The sequence below is a fragment of the Nyctereutes procyonoides genome, unplaced genomic scaffold, assembly GCF_905146905.1.
Source record: "Nyctereutes procyonoides isolate TBG_1078 unplaced genomic scaffold, NYPRO_anot_genome, whole genome shotgun sequence".
Taxonomy (NCBI): domain Eukaryota; kingdom Metazoa; phylum Chordata; class Mammalia; order Carnivora; family Canidae; genus Nyctereutes; species Nyctereutes procyonoides.
The window spans coordinates 28,878,273-28,895,338 of NW_026575052.1; the positions used below are offsets into that span (position 1 = coordinate 28,878,273).

The 17,066-nt window shown below is 43.0% G+C and overlaps 2 protein-coding genes across 11 annotated transcripts in view; both read right to left on the minus strand.

Annotated features, from left to right (window-relative positions):
• The window catches only part of ARHGEF28 (Rho guanine nucleotide exchange factor 28), a 311,495-nt gene that overhangs the window by 45,256 nt on the left and 249,173 nt on the right, over positions 1–17,066 (minus strand). For all 10 annotated transcript variants that reach the window (XM_055332795.1, XM_055332796.1, XM_055332801.1 and 7 more), the window contains 7 exons: positions 16,671–16,793; positions 15,252–15,369; positions 11,725–11,979; positions 10,080–10,156; positions 2,492–2,670; positions 1,352–1,443; positions 1–183 (listed from right to left, as the gene is read on the minus strand). In XM_055332795.1, the coding sequence (XP_055188770.1) occupies positions 1–183; positions 1,352–1,443; positions 2,492–2,670; positions 10,080–10,156; positions 11,725–11,979; positions 15,252–15,369; positions 16,671–16,793 (1,027 nt within the window). The remainder of the gene's footprint in view (positions 184–1,351; positions 1,444–2,491; positions 2,671–10,079; positions 10,157–11,724; positions 11,980–15,251; positions 15,370–16,670; positions 16,794–17,066) is intronic.
• On the minus strand, positions 5,636–6,350 carry LOC129514201 (60S ribosomal protein L9). The gene has a single exon (XM_055332806.1). It carries the CDS (start codon positions 6,312–6,314, stop codon positions 5,736–5,738), a length of 579 nt encoding a protein of 192 aa, XP_055188781.1. The 5' UTR covers positions 6,315–6,350; the 3' UTR covers positions 5,636–5,735.

The window sequence follows — 17,066 nt, forward strand, 5'->3', positions numbered from 1 at the left end:
CTTCTCTCAGGGCTGCTGCTAGTAATGAGGCTGCCTGGGGAGGCTCCCCTGGGTCAGGTTTGATGAGGAGGTGGGGCTCTAGATGGACATCCTTGAATCCACTCAGTTCTCCAAGTTCAGCGTAGATATGCAGCTTCTCCTCCAAATACGCGCAAATCTGTTGGTCTTGGTTACTGAGTATTTCTATGAAACAGTATTTACCATGGAAGGTTATCGGGTGGATACAGCAACTGTATGAAAACCCAAGCTCTAAGATAAAGAGGTTCCTCGTCCGCAAGCAGTATGGTCTCACAGGTCAAGTATGAGTTGTTGGGGGTGGGACGGAACCAGGTTCAAATTCTAGTTATTCCACTTAGTGACTAGAGCCTCCAGTGAGTGACTTAACCACTCTGAGCTTCCCCTGTCTTTTCTGTACATTTACTGTACTCTGAAAATGCTGCTAATTCCAGAAAAAAATTTGCACGGCTATTCTTTTGTTCAGGCTGTTTTCTATTAAGAGTAAATGCTAAGCTCAGGAATGAAAATTGAGGTGGCTCTGTTCATACTGACTGGTGCCCACAAGGGAAAACGAGGCAAAAGGACTGAAGCTACTTGGGCTTCAGACCATCTTGGTTAAAGCCAAACCTACTAGTTTATGTTTTTGTTTCTAAACATCCAATTTCTTTGACCATCTCTGCCTGTATCATTTTCCTCTGATCCCAACACATCCCAACACTTTAAATTCTTCCAGTTTAAAGGGGCCCTGACCAGCATCTAATTCCAGGGCTTCTCAGTTCACCTCCGTATCACCTGGGAAGAGTTTAAAACACTGACATCTACAGCCACCTTCCATAGATTCTGAGTGAACTGGATGAGCATAGGGCCCAGGCATCAGCGTTTTTATAAAACTCCCAAGGTAATTCTGTTGTCCAGCTAGAGATCAGACTTCCTGAGCTAATCTGATTTCCTTAATTCACAGACTTGGAAACTGATGCGCAGAGTTAAGGGGCTCCTCGTCCACACTCACACAACTATGACCTGACAGTGCTGGGACCCCAATCACACCACTGCACGATGACTCCACCGCCTGTCTGCACCACACGGCTCACAATTATTCTTTCATGTATATTATGTGCCCATTTTTTTTTTTTGTAAAATGTGTTATATCTTAAATCACTGAGGAGGAAGGAGGGAGACAGTTGTCTTATTCGAACACTCCTCGAGCCAATGCTTTTTGTCCTGAAGAGTGGTGGGTGAGCCTCAGGCACGTAGAATTAGATTAAACATTTAATCACAACCCTTCCATTCATGACCCAGGGCTCCCTCCAAAGAGAACACTCCAGCCAGGGAAGTGGAGATGACTGCACGGTACCTTGACATTGCTGGATTTTGGCCACTCTTGCTTCAGCTTTCCGCCTCTCTTCATCAGATTCACTTGTCCTTCCCCCTTCTTCTTCTGGGCAACTTGAAAAGACAACAGTCAAAACAGACAACTGAAACCAAATCCAAACATCTTTAGGTTCGTTAGTAAGATGTGGGGACTTGGTGACAGCATTATTCAGAGAAGAAAAATTCAGCATAAAGAAAACCGTTCGTGCCCTCAGGCCAAGATATCTGGTTTTCTTGAGTATACAAAGGACCTTGCACAACACGACATCACTCTCAGAGTCAGAAGTACAGGATTACTCAAAAATCCAAACACACACACACATATACAAACGTGCGCTCACGTACACGTGGACCCCCACACCTTACACTACCAACACTCCAGTAGGTGCAACTCAAACACAAAGTTTTGCTTTCTACTACATGTGGCTACTTCTTAACGGGACAGAGTGGAGGGAGTTGGAGGAGACAGAGGTAGGGTGGCAGGTCGGGTGGGGTGCAATTGAGGGGGAGGAGTTTTGCAAAACATCATTCCAGATCCATCTCATCAAATTACCATTAAGAATGCTCACCCTCACCCCATCTTGTTTCTCAAAAAACTCATTTAAAAACACAAGTGATGAGAAGGAAACTGACTTAACACTTCAATCCACCAATTGAAAAATGTTTATTGGATGATTCTTCAGAATTGGACATAAAGAGCAACCAAAAGTCACGGCCCCTGCCCCGAGGAGCTTCCAGTCTAACGGACACGTATCCGCAGGGGAAGGTCAGAGCGACAAGGCGGTTTACATCAAGCACCGAGCAAACGCTTGAGAGAGCGGATGACCAAGAATTTCAGGGAAGGAAGAGACCCCTGGAGCCGAAGAGGTCTTCATGAAGGAGGGAAGCCCCGAGCTGCACCAAGGGTGAGCAGGATCCACACAGGTAGAGGGGGTAGGGCTGTACATGCAGGGAGGCGCAGAGAACAGAGCTGCAGGTGAGAGGCTATCACAGGCAGGGGCGGGGGGCGGGGAGCAGGCCACTCTGGCTGAGGCGGAGGGTTCATGCAGAGGAAACATGGTCAGAACGCTTTCCCCAAGTGAACAAGGCCATCCCCCAGAGTGTGGACAGAAGGAAGGGTTACCTTTCCACGGCCTGTTGGATTCGTCTCATCCAGTTATTTCGTTCCTCCTTGGAGTTGGTGTGAATTTCGTACATCTCAGGACCAGCAGAGGACGCACTGATCAGGAACATTCCTCTTTCCTCGTTGGCGACTTCTCTAGCAATGAGCTTCTGAAGGGAGATAACCGATGGCTTCTGATCCTACATAAAATAGGAAGGCGCGCAGGTAAAGCAAAGGTCTCGCCAAACACGTTTGCTGGGGAAAGCGAGAGTTATCAGGTGAGTCATGTCACTTTGACTTCTCAAAGGCGCCGTGCAAGTTGGGAAGATCTCCAACAGGAAGGGCACGGCAGAGAGAGGATGGAGAGGAAGGATACAGGAGGACACGTGTCCTTAAGAATCAGCGGCTTAAAGGGACCACTTTGGAGCAATCAGAGCAGTGAGAGTATCAAAATGCCGTAGGTAGTCGGGGGCTTGGGGGCTTTTCTAGAAGGGGCGTGGGATGGAAAATAGTGCATCAGCTATGACCAGGTGATGGAGGCGGGTGGAAGGCCTACGAGTCCATTGGAGTTAGCAGTGTTTAGGGCAGACCATGAAAATGACAGCGAGGAGGGCGCATGACCTCAGGTTCCCTGAGCATAACCAGGGTTTTCTGCAACCGTAGTTCAGAGCAACTAAACTTCTATAATTCCACCTGCCAAGGCCTCTTCTCCCCACCACCCGCATGAGCTTCTGGCAGGTGGAAATGGTCGCATTCATCTTTGTACTCCTAGCTCAGTGCTTGGCACGCACTCGGCTTTCAGTACGCGTCTGTAGAGGTGGATTGGGCACGACTCTAGTAGAACGGAATAGGAGATAAGCTGAACTTTGGTGCACGGGCTATAACGGAATCACCTCTTGTACAAACACTCGCTGTGACCTCCCAACGTCCCGTTCTTAGCACTGGGGAATTGGTGATGAGGAAGAGGATGATAATGCTGATTCAGGCAGGGAGCCGTAGTTGAAATCATGACCAAAAGAATCCCTGTGGGAGGTAAACAGTTCTGGGGCTAAGTATGAAGAATTTTCTTTGGTTTGTGGCTTTCAGCACTGTTTAGAGTCAGTAGCAGTACATGGTTTGGCTCCTTCTTCGGGGACTGAGCAATACCTTTACCCAGAACACGCCACCACATCCCGCAAGGCTGACTCCTTACGGCTCATTTGCCCACTTTCCCAGCATCGCGCAGGGTCTAGGGTTGTGTGCAGGGGTGTTCTCAGAATACCTCTTAAGCCCATTCTTCTTAGAGCAGCAAAAAATAAAACCAAAAAACCAAAAAATGACAACTTTTTGAACACTGCCCTCTTTAATTAGGGAGAGCCCCTGAACACTATTAATATCCTTTTTTTTTTTTTTAACTTTTTAAAATTTATTCATCTGACACAGTGAGCACAAATGGGGGAGGGAACACCAGGGAGAGGGAGCAGACTCCCCGCTGAGCAAGGAACCTGATGTGGGGGCTCAATCCCAGATCCTAGGGTCCTGGTATCATGACCTAAGCTTAAGGCAGAGGAGATGCTCAACCAAATGAAACACCCAGGCACCCCCTACCACATCCAGCTTAAGTGAAAAAAACACTGTTGCTACAACCAGCCTCCAATTATTATGCTAGGAAGTCTCACCCATCATGTTAATCCATCTCACTGTGGGAAATTACTCCCACGGCTGCTTCCACCACCTATACAACTGACACTCTCAATTATAACACCTCCATCCTTCTAAAATATTGCCGTTAGGAATTTTCTTCAACCTTCAGAATCAGTTATGTAATCCTCAATTCCTTCCAAAACATTTCTTTCCAGTCCCATTGGTGAGTCTTCAATCTCCCTGGCAACCTAGGTACCATTCACCCTGCAAATAGCTATGTGCCAGGCACTATTGTCCCTAGTACTCTGAATATCCCAGTGAGAAAAGATCCATCCTCACAAAGGTTACATTCTAACTGGAAAAAAGCAACCAATACACAACAAAGTAAACCACATTACATTATAAATGCTATGGACAAAAGCAAGAGAAGCAGAGGTAAGGATATGTATGCTAGGATGGGGCTGAGGAATCAACACAATAGAGTGATCAAGGCAGGCTTCACTGAAAATATCTGACAATAGACTTGAAAGTTAAATTGCCACTCCAAAGGGAAAGGACTTCAAAACAAACAAAGGGAAAGGACTTCTAAAAAGACAACTTGAAGGTTTTAAGACAGTGGTACTGAAGAATAGCAAGGCCAGTTCAGTCACTCCATCAGACACAGTGGAGGTTGAGAAAGGCATTCTCACTACTGCTAAAAACAGATAACCAGGCAAAAAGCTAATATACAAATCCAGGCAAAATGTAGTTTTTCATTTCCTAGGTTATGAAAAATTTCAAAACTTTATATAAGGCTGGAGTTTCCATCAGTTGAGATGGGAGAACTGCAGAAAGAGGTTGGGAGCAACCCTGCTAAGTTAGTCCAGTATGGTCACATATTTGAAGTGTGACACACAGAATTGGGGGATTTTGAGTGTTATCAATTTCTTAAAAAAAGTCAAGGACTGAATATGGGAGTAAAAAGCTGAGGTAGTGTAGAGAGTGAAGAGAGTATCTTGGACACAACAGCCCTGTTTATCATGAACACAAATTAACTATCACTTTGTTCCACTGTTGATTTCTACACAAGTTACCAGTATCCAGACAGGTGACTCAAGCATACTTCCCTCACAAATATTCAAATTTATGCCTCTGTAGAATTAGATACCTTCAGGATCTCCCCCCAAAGTTCTACATCCAATGATGAACAATGTTGCCTGTCACTGGTACTGTATTCCTCTTGCCTGAAATACCTTTGAAATTCCTTCAAAAAACCAAATTCAGCCAATTCTCCCATAAAGTTTTACTAGAAAAAAATTCCTGTTCTATTCCTTGTTACTGTTCTTGGCACAATTTACTTCTGAATGGTTTAACTGCCAAATAGCTAGAAAGAATTATTGGTTTAAGAAAAAGCCACGGGGTGCCTGGATGGCTCAGTTGGTCAAGCCTCTGCCTTTGGCTTAGGTCATGATCCTGGGTTCCTGGGATGGAGCCTTGCATCAGGCTTCCAACTCATGCTCTCGGTCTCTCTCAAATAAATATTTTTAAAAAGAAAGAAAAAGCCCCAAATCAGTGTAGTTTTTATTGCATTCTTAAGGTATCACAAATAAGTCTGAAAAATCATCTGGCATCTTGCGGTTTCTGTTGCTGGACAACTCAGAGCTTATTCATCAGCCTGCTGAACTGTTCCTTTTTCAGAAACATAGATACCATCCAAAAATTTTCTGATATCCTTGTTTTTAACAGTTGTCGCTTGCTGGATCAAAGCAGCTGAGTTTGAAACAAGTTCAATGTCATTTCCTTCAAGAATTAACTCATCTTTTTGGGCTTGAGATACCGAACAAGCAACACCTGGCCTCATTCGAACCCTGCGAATGTATTTTTCACCTAAGAAATTTCGGATTTCAACAAGAGAACCATTCTCCTGAATAACAACGTTGATGGGGAAGTGAGCATACACCGACCTCATCTTGTAACGGAAGCCCAGTGTCACGCCCTTGATCATGTTCTGAACGTGACTACAGATCGTGCGAACGGTAGCCAGTTCTTTTCTATTTCCCCACCATTTGTCAACTCGGAGCCTCTTCTTCTTCTTTCCGAGAAGACTGAGTTCTACGTTGATGTGATTGAAGTCCCTTCGCAGGGTTCCTCTGGGGCCCTTCACGATCACAGTGCGTCCCTTCAGGGTGATGTCGACATTTTCTGGAATGTCGACAGTCTGATTGCTGAGAATGGTCTTCATTCTCGCAATAGATGCGGCAAAGAGCTATTAATATCCTTTATTCAGTAATGGATACACCACCTAAGACCTTATTTGTTTTCCTTCTTCCAATGCACTGAGTTGGGCTCCTCAGCTTACAAGGTAAATGGCCTCAGTATATAGAGGCAGAGCTGGTTTAAATTGTTTAAGACACGGGCACCTGGGGGGCTCAGCAGGGGAGCACCTGCCTTCGGCTCAGGGCATGACCCCAAGGTCCTGGGATCGAGTCCCACGTCAGGCTCCCTGCATAGAGCCTGCTTCTCCCTCTGCCTGTGTCTCTGCCTCTCTCTCTCTCTGTGTGTCTCATGAATAAATAAATAAAATCTTTAAAAATAAATAAATTAAATTGCTTAAGACATTAGCAAGGATGAAATGATCTGAACCAGTTGGTAAGTGTTGCAGAAGGAGGGGAGTTGGTAAGGTCAGATATGTTTTAAACGAAAAAAAAAAACAGGTCAGCAGGTAGAAAGCAGCATTAATTAAATCACCAACAGATGAGGAGGCGTCAGAGGCATGTCCGTCATTACCCATACCGATCACATGAGAGCACGAGAGATGATCAAGAATTCAAATTAAATCTTTAGGGATGGGAGTAACGGGTCTACCTTAGAAACAGATGTTAAAAACTGCTAATGCCCAGGCCTAACCCAGCCTGCAGAGATGTCTTACTTGTGTCATAGTATATTAAAAACAGATTTAACAGTTGCCAACATTTAAAAGCTAGGGGATTTCCCGTCCCCCTTTAAAAAAAATTTTTTTTAACAAATTGGAGATAGGTAGGTTCTTGTGCAAAGCAGAATGGGGATCGTGGGCCCATGTACTCCCTTGAACACACTGGCTGTAGCTGAGTCATCCCTGCCCTCAGTGAGACAGGCTGTGTTCTCACCAGTTTGCTCCAGTCTCCAGCACTCACCATGGGATCCCCAATCCCAAGCCCACTCCCAGTTCCTCCTGTGTGTTTCCTGCCAATCCCTGCAGGTAGGCTGACAGCCTCTGCCCCAGGGGAAGAGGAAAAGTCACTGCTACATTTAGCCCCGTTGTCAGCCTGCCTTCATTTGCGATTCCATGGAGTGGCTGATACAGCATCACCAGTATCTGCTGGGAATGACATTCAAAGTCCCAAGTGACAGCAAGAGCTAAGACTCTTCCTGCTTTGAACTTGCACCTGCACCCCTCCACATTCCCTTGTCTCTTTTATTGTTCATTTTGAAGTTACCTTCTTTAATATTCAGGAGATCCTCCTAGACTCAGTAACCCATGATTTAATGAACATACTTATGTGTTCCTACTCATTTCATGGATGTGGGTTCCTACTCCCTTTGCCGGCTGAGTTCTCTTTAAAATCAAAATTCTCTTTAGGAACGCCATTCTTGGGATCCCTGGGTGGCTCCGTGGTTTAGCGCCTGCCTTTGGCCCAGGGCCCGGTCCTGGAGTCCCAGGATGGAAGTCCCATGTCGGGCTCCCGGCATGGAGCCTGCTTCTACCTCTGCCTGTGCCTCTGCCTCTCTCTCTCGGTCTATCATAAATAAATAAATAAATAAAATCTTTAAAAAAAAAAAGGAACGCCATTCTTCTGCTGGTATCAGCTGCTCATCTTCTGGCCATTTCCAAATTCATCATGTCTTTTGTAACATGTAGCAAGTTAAGCATTTCCTAAAGAAGTTTCTTGAACAGCACAAAGAACAGAGAAACTTACCTGTGGATATGACCATGATGCTAACTTTCCCTAATGCCAAGAGGAGAACCAGGAAACCCAGTCACTTGTATGACCCTCGCTGATACAGCAATTCCTCCATGGTGTCCACTATAAGATCCTTATGACTGGAGGGCTGTGCTAATTAAATGTGTATGATGCAACTCAAAAGCATGTGCTGGAACAACACAGTGCCCTCGACTCTTTGTGGGTAATGTTTTCTATTTTGCTCCCTGACATGGACAAGGGCTTAGCTGGTTTTGATCAAAGCTGCGCTGTGTCAGGCTAGCATCTCCATGAAACAGCATCAGCATCATCTCACTGTTGTCCAGAGCCAAGCACCTTCTACCAAGAGGTGCTAAGCTGTGGCCGCCTTCATTCTGGGATTTGGGGGACTGCACACCTAACATCTCACTTCATAGCAAATGTGGTCTAAGGCTGGCACAGGTAACTCTTGAAGAGGTCGCACAAGACAGATCCATATTTCAAGTCATACTAATGGGTGAGCATCACACCTTCATCTCAGTCCATATGCTATGTTGTTTTAGAAAATAAGGTAGTTGTCTTTATGCTGTGTCTACCCTTCAACCCAAGAGCAGGTCACGTGACCTGTAATAACACCCAAGAAAGCACAATTTGCTTCTCTTTCAGCTCTCTGGTTTTGAACAAACTTCTGTTTCTGTAAAGGTGTGGTGCACATTTGTTTTCTCTTCTATATGGTCCTCACCTCCCATCAACAAACAAAATGGTTCCACCTTCCCACCTACTTTCTCTCTGTTCACAACATCCCAAACAACAGCACAGAGAGGCTGAAGGACAAATCAGTAGGTCGTCATGAAATCTGCAATATATACAGTTCAAATGCATCAGAGCCATGGGGACTTGTTGGAGACCTCCTTGCTAGCCTCTGGAGTATCCTTGGGAAGTAATCCCTGACCCTATGCAACCTGGCATCAGCCCAACGTGCCCAACAGGGGGACAAGGCCTACTGGGCCACCTGACAAGCACAGATGGGCTGGCGAGGCACTCCACCAACCTCTTCCTCCCCCAAATCCACCCTGGAAAAGCATGCTTCTTTGTTTGCTCTGAATGGCATAAGAGAAACTTTGATAAGCTTTGGGTTTGGTTTTAACCAGTTGGAACTGATCACATCTACTAGTGGTACCCGAATGTCCTATCAGTCAATGGATGATAAATAAGAACCATTTTAGAGAGCCACCACTGTAATGCCCACAATGGCATTGCATCTTGGATTCTTTCCTTTAACAGGGCCTACTGTTCCATGAGGCTGACAAAGTTAATTTATGACATTTTCCTTCTTTAAAAGTGAGTCATTTTGGATAAGATGCTGTGTAAAAAAAAAAAAAAAAAAGTTAAACCCTGGTTGACTTCTAGTCTAACTCTGCACCATCAAGGAGATTAATGTAATACACTACAATGATACATTTCATATGAATAATCTTTGTAATTAGTAGTCACTGTAGTCAAAATAAGGAAGAAACTTCTTTAAACTTTAGATACCACAATGGTGTCCTCTTGTTTGGTGGAAGGAACATCATGATAGTTATGAATAGGGCTAGCAACGGGTAAAGCAGGGACGGACTAATGGAAACAGAACAAGATTCCAGAAGAGACTCGCTGTTGCCAGCATTAACATCTGAGTGCCTGGGACAGCAGGGTCAGGAAGGGGGTGGGAGGGATCTAGAAGATACGCCAAGAGAGTCAGACAGAGAGTCACTTGAGGGGTTTAGGCCAGTGCCTGTCCACCAACCCGAACCAAAGTCCTACAGTATTTTTATTTAACAATTGACAACTAAACTAGCAGTTAATTGAATTAGCTGACTACCACTCCGGGCTCCGATAAATCAATACTTTTCACGCTTGTTAAACCAAATGAGATGCTTGTTACACTGCAATCGCTAATACTAAATGGGAATATAATGGGTACACTCCTGCCAGCGACTACTCAATTTCACAAGGAATTTTAGGCATTTTTCCAAGACACGTGGGACTCGGCCATTTAAAATATGTATCACATGGCTGTGTGTACTTACAACAGCTGCAAAGATGTATTTCTGGTCTTTTTCTTGTAAAAAGAGCAGCACATCAGGTAGAAGTAGAGCCAGGATATCTTCAAAGAAAAGATATTACTAGTATTAATGAAGTGAGCTATTGTTCAAATACTTTTATCAAATGTTCTGATTTCGTGGTAGAAACCTAAACCAATTTATTAAAAAGAGGATGACTAAGATTTAGTGTAATTAAAGAACCTTTATGAAAATGCCTGTGCTGTGATAGCCAAAGATAAACTCTACAATTTAGATTTAGCTGTGTTTAAGCATGCATGTTTGTGTAACTAGAGGTATAGCTAAATTTCTAGCAGCATTTAATACTGTAGCCTTCAAAATGGGGAAAAAATACATCTGATAAACCAAGGTTCTAATAGAATGGAGCAAGCCCTCGCCTTTAGAAAAAGAAGCTTAATGGTAACTGTTAGAGGGTGACTTCTGCCTTGAATTCTGTATGCAAATCTGCTGAATCACTACGTCTAGACCCGGGCACAGTTTGCAATAATCATACACTGCCCCACAAATTGTTCACAGGAACTCACCTTTACTAGCCGACTAAACATCCTAACACAGAGTCAGCAAACGGCTCATGTGATGAAACGGACCAAGAGCAAAGGACTTGAGGCGCTGGGGTCTATAGACAGGTTAATGTCTTAGTTTGGTTAATGTTCTAATTGTGGTTAATGTTTAGCCGCAACACTGCTGCATCAACAAGTCCCATTTCGGTTGTTAGTTGCAAACACTACGAACGCTCAATAATCCTCCAAAGGGTTACCTTTGAGCAACTAGTTACCTTGGAGTAACTAGACATTAACAACCTCCTCCTCTCCCTTACCTGAGGAAGTTATTAAGATACATTAAGGAGACAGAGAGCAGACCGGTGGTCCTTAACCCAGGCTGCACAGTGGACTCAGCTGGGAGCCTTTAGGCATTGCTATGCTTGGGCTTCATCCCTAGACCAATAAAATCAGAATATCTGGGAGAAGACTTGAACATGGGTGATTTTTTTTTAAGCTCCCAAGGCGATTCTATAGTGTGTAGTCAGAGCCAAGAGAGTCTGGATCAGAATCAGCCCTTCAGAAGCTGAATAAATGGTCTTAGAGTCTAACTAGATGAACATAGGTTAATGCCAGATCATGCCAAACAGGAGCACTGAGGAAAAGTCTGCACCACCGCCAACATGTATATTTGTGCATCTTATTACTCAGTAAGAAATAGGACTTTCAGAGCTCATTTCTCCCCTCGAAGGCGTGAGAGCCCCCAGCTGGCTCGGCACACAGACTCTAGGTGTGTGGGCGTACTGCCTCATGTTCAACACACTACATTTGCCAGGGTAATATTTCTGTGCCAACAATTAGCAGAATTCTCAGCTCCTTTGGTTTAAGTATCCCAAATTGCAAATTCATAAAACATATATGAAGAGTTTTGCTTGGGGCAGCAAACTCCCACCAAAGATTTGTAGCATTTGCCTACTGGGGTTCATGACTTGAGCCTACGGGAATTGTTCCACTTCCCCAGAGTTTGTGTGTGTGCCTGCCATCTCTGAACCACTCTTCTTTTGAAAATCTGTCCTATTAAATGAGTAACATATGTGAAAGAAGGAGAAACTGGTCTGTTGGAGCCACAATACCTTTGAAACGACCCGTAGCAGTTTTCCAATAAACAAGGCCATCATATAAGAGAGTCCTTTCTTTACTTATCAGTGCTTGCTTCCTAAACACGTGGCCATTTTTGAGCTTTGTGTAGGTTTTGTTTTCGATCTTATTTAGGATCTCAAGCCATTTTTGGTTTTTCTCATACTCGCTGACTTTTAAATCCACTGCTGCAATCATGTCTTTAATTAAGCACAGAGCTTTGCACAAGTCTTGATGTTCTTCACTTCTTTCTGCATAGAAAAAAAAAAGAACACTATAGGATATGCCAGAAGTGCTAAGGAATTTAGTTTTAAATGCAATTAAAATCATACAAATAGCAAAAAAAAAAAAAAAAAAAAAAAAAAAACCACAGGACAAAAATGTTGGATTAGGTTCAAATGCCTTATCATCACTCTGCACCCTTCCTCCCAAAAAGAACTGTTACAAGGTTTAGTTATAAAAGATTTACTTATCAGATAAGGTTCAGCTGACACACTGTCAGTACGATGTCTGAGTTATAAAGACTGGTCTGACCTTCCCCAGGAGCAATGAACATTACCTTCCCAGACCCAGGTAATCAAGTAAGCCCTTCACCAAATTTCTTAGAACTTAGCCAATCTGCAGGCCCAAATTAGGATCCTCTTCTGAAAGGGAGCTGTGGGGTGACTTGGAAAGGCCTCAGACTCATTTGCCTTCCTGGATCCCTCCCGCCATAAAATATTCAAAATTATATTTCAACACTTTTCCAACCTAAAAAGAAAAATGGGACAAAGGCACTGTGCCTAGTGAGTCAGCTATAGTCATGCCTATAGTAGATAATCATCGATTCCAGTTGTTTTTCTTTAAAACATAGGCTGCTGCTCCTATTTCTCAGTTATATTAAGAAAAAAAAAACAACTCTGGAGGAGTTTCTGGAATAGCTTTCTAGAACTTCAGATGAAAGTGAACTTAACTATTTTCCTATTTGATGATAAGGAACACCTAGTTCATGTTTACTGAGGCAAACAGAAGTGAAAGTCTCAGGAGGTCAGAAGGTGCCAGAAGGAGAGGAGAAAAACTGGCAGAGACAACGAAAGCCTACAGCAGCAGAAATCCACAGAAACAGCAGTCAAGTGAGACGACAAGTCTTCAAAGAGTCTCAACACTTCCAGGTTGTAAATGTCCTACAAGCATGAGGCTTGTTCCAGAAAATCAAGGAACGGATCCTGGCAGGGATATTCCACAAGGAAGATCCTTCTTTCTCACTGTCTGTGAAAGTGTCTTCTTTGCTTACCAAACACGAAGCAGCACCCCCCTCGCCCCACCAAGGTTCTCCTTTTTAAAGAGCATACTTCATATATGGGAAAGGAGAGTAAAGAAAATCAAAGTTGAGTTATAAGGCAACTTGGGGTAAGAGCGAGAAAAGGCTCCGTCTTCTGACCATGGGGGCCAGATTCCGGTCCTGTAACGGCGGGCTGCCCCACCCGGGAGTCTGGCTGAGTAGCTTGGGCCCCCTCCTCAGACCTAACTGCAATGGAACCTGTGTGTCAGCAAGATCCACAGGAAAGGACTAGGCCTAGTGAAGTCTGAGAAGCACTGCCATAACCGAGTCGCGTAGACCAATGTCCCCAGGAGCGAGAGAGCGCGAGAACCAGCCGGTGGCAAGGCCTGATCTAAGGAGGCATCGGGACAGCTATGCCCAGAAACCCCTACGTCACACTCACCGTTCCTGACTCGCAGCGGTAATGACTCTTACTCATTCTACCAAGCATCTGGCAGGCGGTGGCTCTGAGTAGCAGTAGCGGGCCTAACACGCCGGGCGGATTTTAGTCTTTGAGCTATTGTATTAGAACTTATGCTTCATATGAACACCACGCAAACTAAAAATCTTAATTTTGTTTTCATTTTTTTTGCTGAGAGCAACATTTATGAGACTTTTCTCTTCGTATTGTGCTTCTATTTTCTTTTATGTTGAATTACAGGGAGCACTGAGAATGGGATACAAGGAACAGAGGCTACCATTCCTGCCTGAACTTAATTCTTAATGTGACTTAAAAAAAAGGGGGGGGGATCCCTGGGTGGCGCAGCGGTTTAGCGCCTGCCTTTGGCCCAGGGCGTGATCCTGGAGACCCGGGATCGAATCCCACGTCGGGCTCCCGGTGCATGGAGCCTGCTTCTCCCTCTGCCTGTGTCTCTGCCTCTCTCTCATTCTCTCTTATTCTCTCTCTATCTATCATAAATAAATAAAAATTTAAAAAAAAGGAAACATTCATGCCTTTCTGTGTGCCTAGATTGCTTCCCAAAAAGAGGATATTGAAGGCTGACTTTCTTAGAGTGGCCATTTAAAATCTCACTACTACTTTCTTTTTTTTTTTTAATTTTTTAAATTTTTATTTATTTATGATAGTCACACACACACACAGAGAGAGAGAGAGAGAGAAGCAGAGACATAGGCAGAGGGAGAAGCAGGCTCCATGCACCGGGAGCCCGATGTGGGGTTCAATCCCGGGTCTCCAGGATCGCGCCCTGGGCCAAAGGCAGGCGCCAAACCACTGCGCCACCCAGGGATCCCTCACTACTACTTTCATTACCTCCAAGTCAACGGGTCATAATGAAGGAACAGAAATAGCTCCCACATATCGAGTCTTTTGTTTATACCAGGCTCTGCACTGGGCATTTTATGCAACAATCTCATTTAATCCTCACAACAATTCCCTGAGGATTATTAGTCTCACTGAGTAATGGAGAAAACCGAGGCTCAGTTAACGAACGTGCCCAACTAATGAGCCGTAAAGCCAAGTATATGCAATGGCAATGCAAGTTTACATGCTTCCAAACCCAAGCCCCTGTCAACCTAAATGCTACCATCCAACAAATAATTTACTCAACCTCAGTAAGTTAGCTGGAGGAGCAGGCATTTTTATTTATTCATTCATTGCACTGATAGGTTTTTATTTACTGACAGCCTCTCCTGTACCAGTCGCAGCACCAGGCATTAAAGATCCAGTTGTGAACCAGAAGACACAGGCCTTCTCTGTCCTCCAAGGAGCCTGTGGTCCAGCCATGTGCTTTATTAGCTTCTCACAGGATGCCTAGATGTTACCACTGGGACGTGATGAATTGACGGGATTAAAAATAGCTCCATCATAAATCATTCTCAATTTAATAATCCACTGCTTGGAAGACTTGACATCTGGTGATAGGGTCAGTGGGGTATGTTTCGCCAGACTACTGGTATGGTCGTAGGAAGAGGAAGAAGCAGAGGCATTAAGAAGATCTGGATACGGGGAAATTAAAGAGGGGATGGGCAAAGTATGAAGAACACTGCTTGGCTTGGGCTGCTTGGAGCAATTCAGATGACTGCCCAAGCTATATTTTAAAAGATAACTTCTCCAAAAGGATCCAGATCCTAAAGGTCTACAAGTTTTTCCCTAATAATCTTCATGAATCACAGGCCACAAGCATTTGTATCTGTTGACAACACCTCAGCTATGCTTAAAACTAATGTCAGAGGCAGATGTTTATCCCAGAAGTTATCACTCACCCTTTGTGTACTGCAAAATCCGTTCCACCAGGACAGGGTATTTTGTGATGCGCTGAGTGACTAGCAGAATGCATTCTGGGATTCCTCGGCGTCGAGCCAAAAGATTACTATTTCGAAGCTTAAAAATATATACATACATTTTTATATATGGAAACCATAGTTTCTTTTTAGGTCTGAGTTTAATAATTCAAAGACTCTACTACTGTATCATTCTATTCAGATGCAACATAATATACATTAATTAAAACTTGATTGTCATTAAATCGTACACTATGTCATTAATCTCTTAATAACCTAACTCTCCAAGATTAAGAAGTTTCAAATTACTCTGATGTATTGGCAATTAATTCCAAAAGTAGGCAAGTTTATCAAGTGTTAAGATTTATGAGGAGCTCTTGCTCCTGGAAAATATTCACAAATCAAAGTTACATTTTGAGCATGAGTTCGCAGTTAGCTCTTGGTTTTTCTAACCAGTCTTCCTCTACATTTGTTATTATTCATCACAGCACTTAGAGTTCTCTCTAATCAGGCCAACTTTTTTCCTAAAAACTTCCAAGTATTCTCTAAGTTTTCAAGTTCTCAATACATATGTGTGTTCTGTGGGGAGGAGGATAATCTACTAACATTCTCAAAATAAAAGAAAAAATGTACAATCTATGGAACTCTGAAGGACAAATTTCTTCAACAAACAAATCGCACACCGAAAAGTAAATAGATGGGGAACATCCAAATCAAAGGAGATTTAAAAGATATAGCTCTCATATACAACATGTAAACTTCAGTCAGATTCTGATTTAAGCAATCCAATTTCATTTCATTTTTTAGAGAAATCTGAATACTGACCAGCTGTCTGAAGGTATTAAAGAATAACTCTTAACTTACTGTGATAATATCATTGTAATTTTTAAAAGATGTATTGAAAAAATACATCTGAAACTAACAATGTTAGCAAACTAATATGTTAGCAAATTGAATTTAAATTTAAAAAAAGAATGAATAGTTTTTAAAAATAAAAGATGCATTGCTTAGAGTTACATATTACATAAATGTGAAATTATATGATGTTCTGGATTTGCTTCAAATTAATCCAGTGGAGGTGGGGTCGATTGTGTATTTTTACTAAGGTTCTTTTAGTTTATTACTTCTCAGGACATAAAACAACAACCCAGGATATGACAAAGGTAGTCAAAAGCTTGGAGGACACTTTACAAATATAAGATACAAAAGGAAATGATTTGGGAGAAATATCTCACTAAGACAGAAGAAGAGACTTTCCATCTTTGCCATGAGCCTATCACTTTCTTCTCTTTCCCCTGAAAGTCAGCACCTAGATGTGCACATTGTTAAGGTCATGTAACAAGAAAGCACAAACTATTTCCCCAAGCTGGTTTACCACTTTGTAAGTTTAAAAATACTTGCCTTAATAAAATTCTGAAACTTCTTATTCTGTTGGAGTTCTTTATAGAGGCTAACAGCTTCTTTGTGATGGCTACAGAATTCTCCATATATTTTCTTCATTTGATTTGCATTTTCTTCTGAAAACTGAGAGTAACATTTCAGAGATGGTTTATCAATGTAATCAGTTCTAAACACTGAAAAGAACATGCAATTTTCATAGATTTCAATATATTCTAGGCAAGTAAAGAATAAACATAAAATTTCTGAACACAATCCCTACTTTTCCCCAAACACATTCTAAATTAAAGTCAGAAGTTGCCAAGAGGTAAGGGGAAGAGATCAACCTTCTGTGGTTATACCATACAGTACAGAACTAATTCAGTTATCAGACAGTCAAATGAAAAACATTTGCTATCT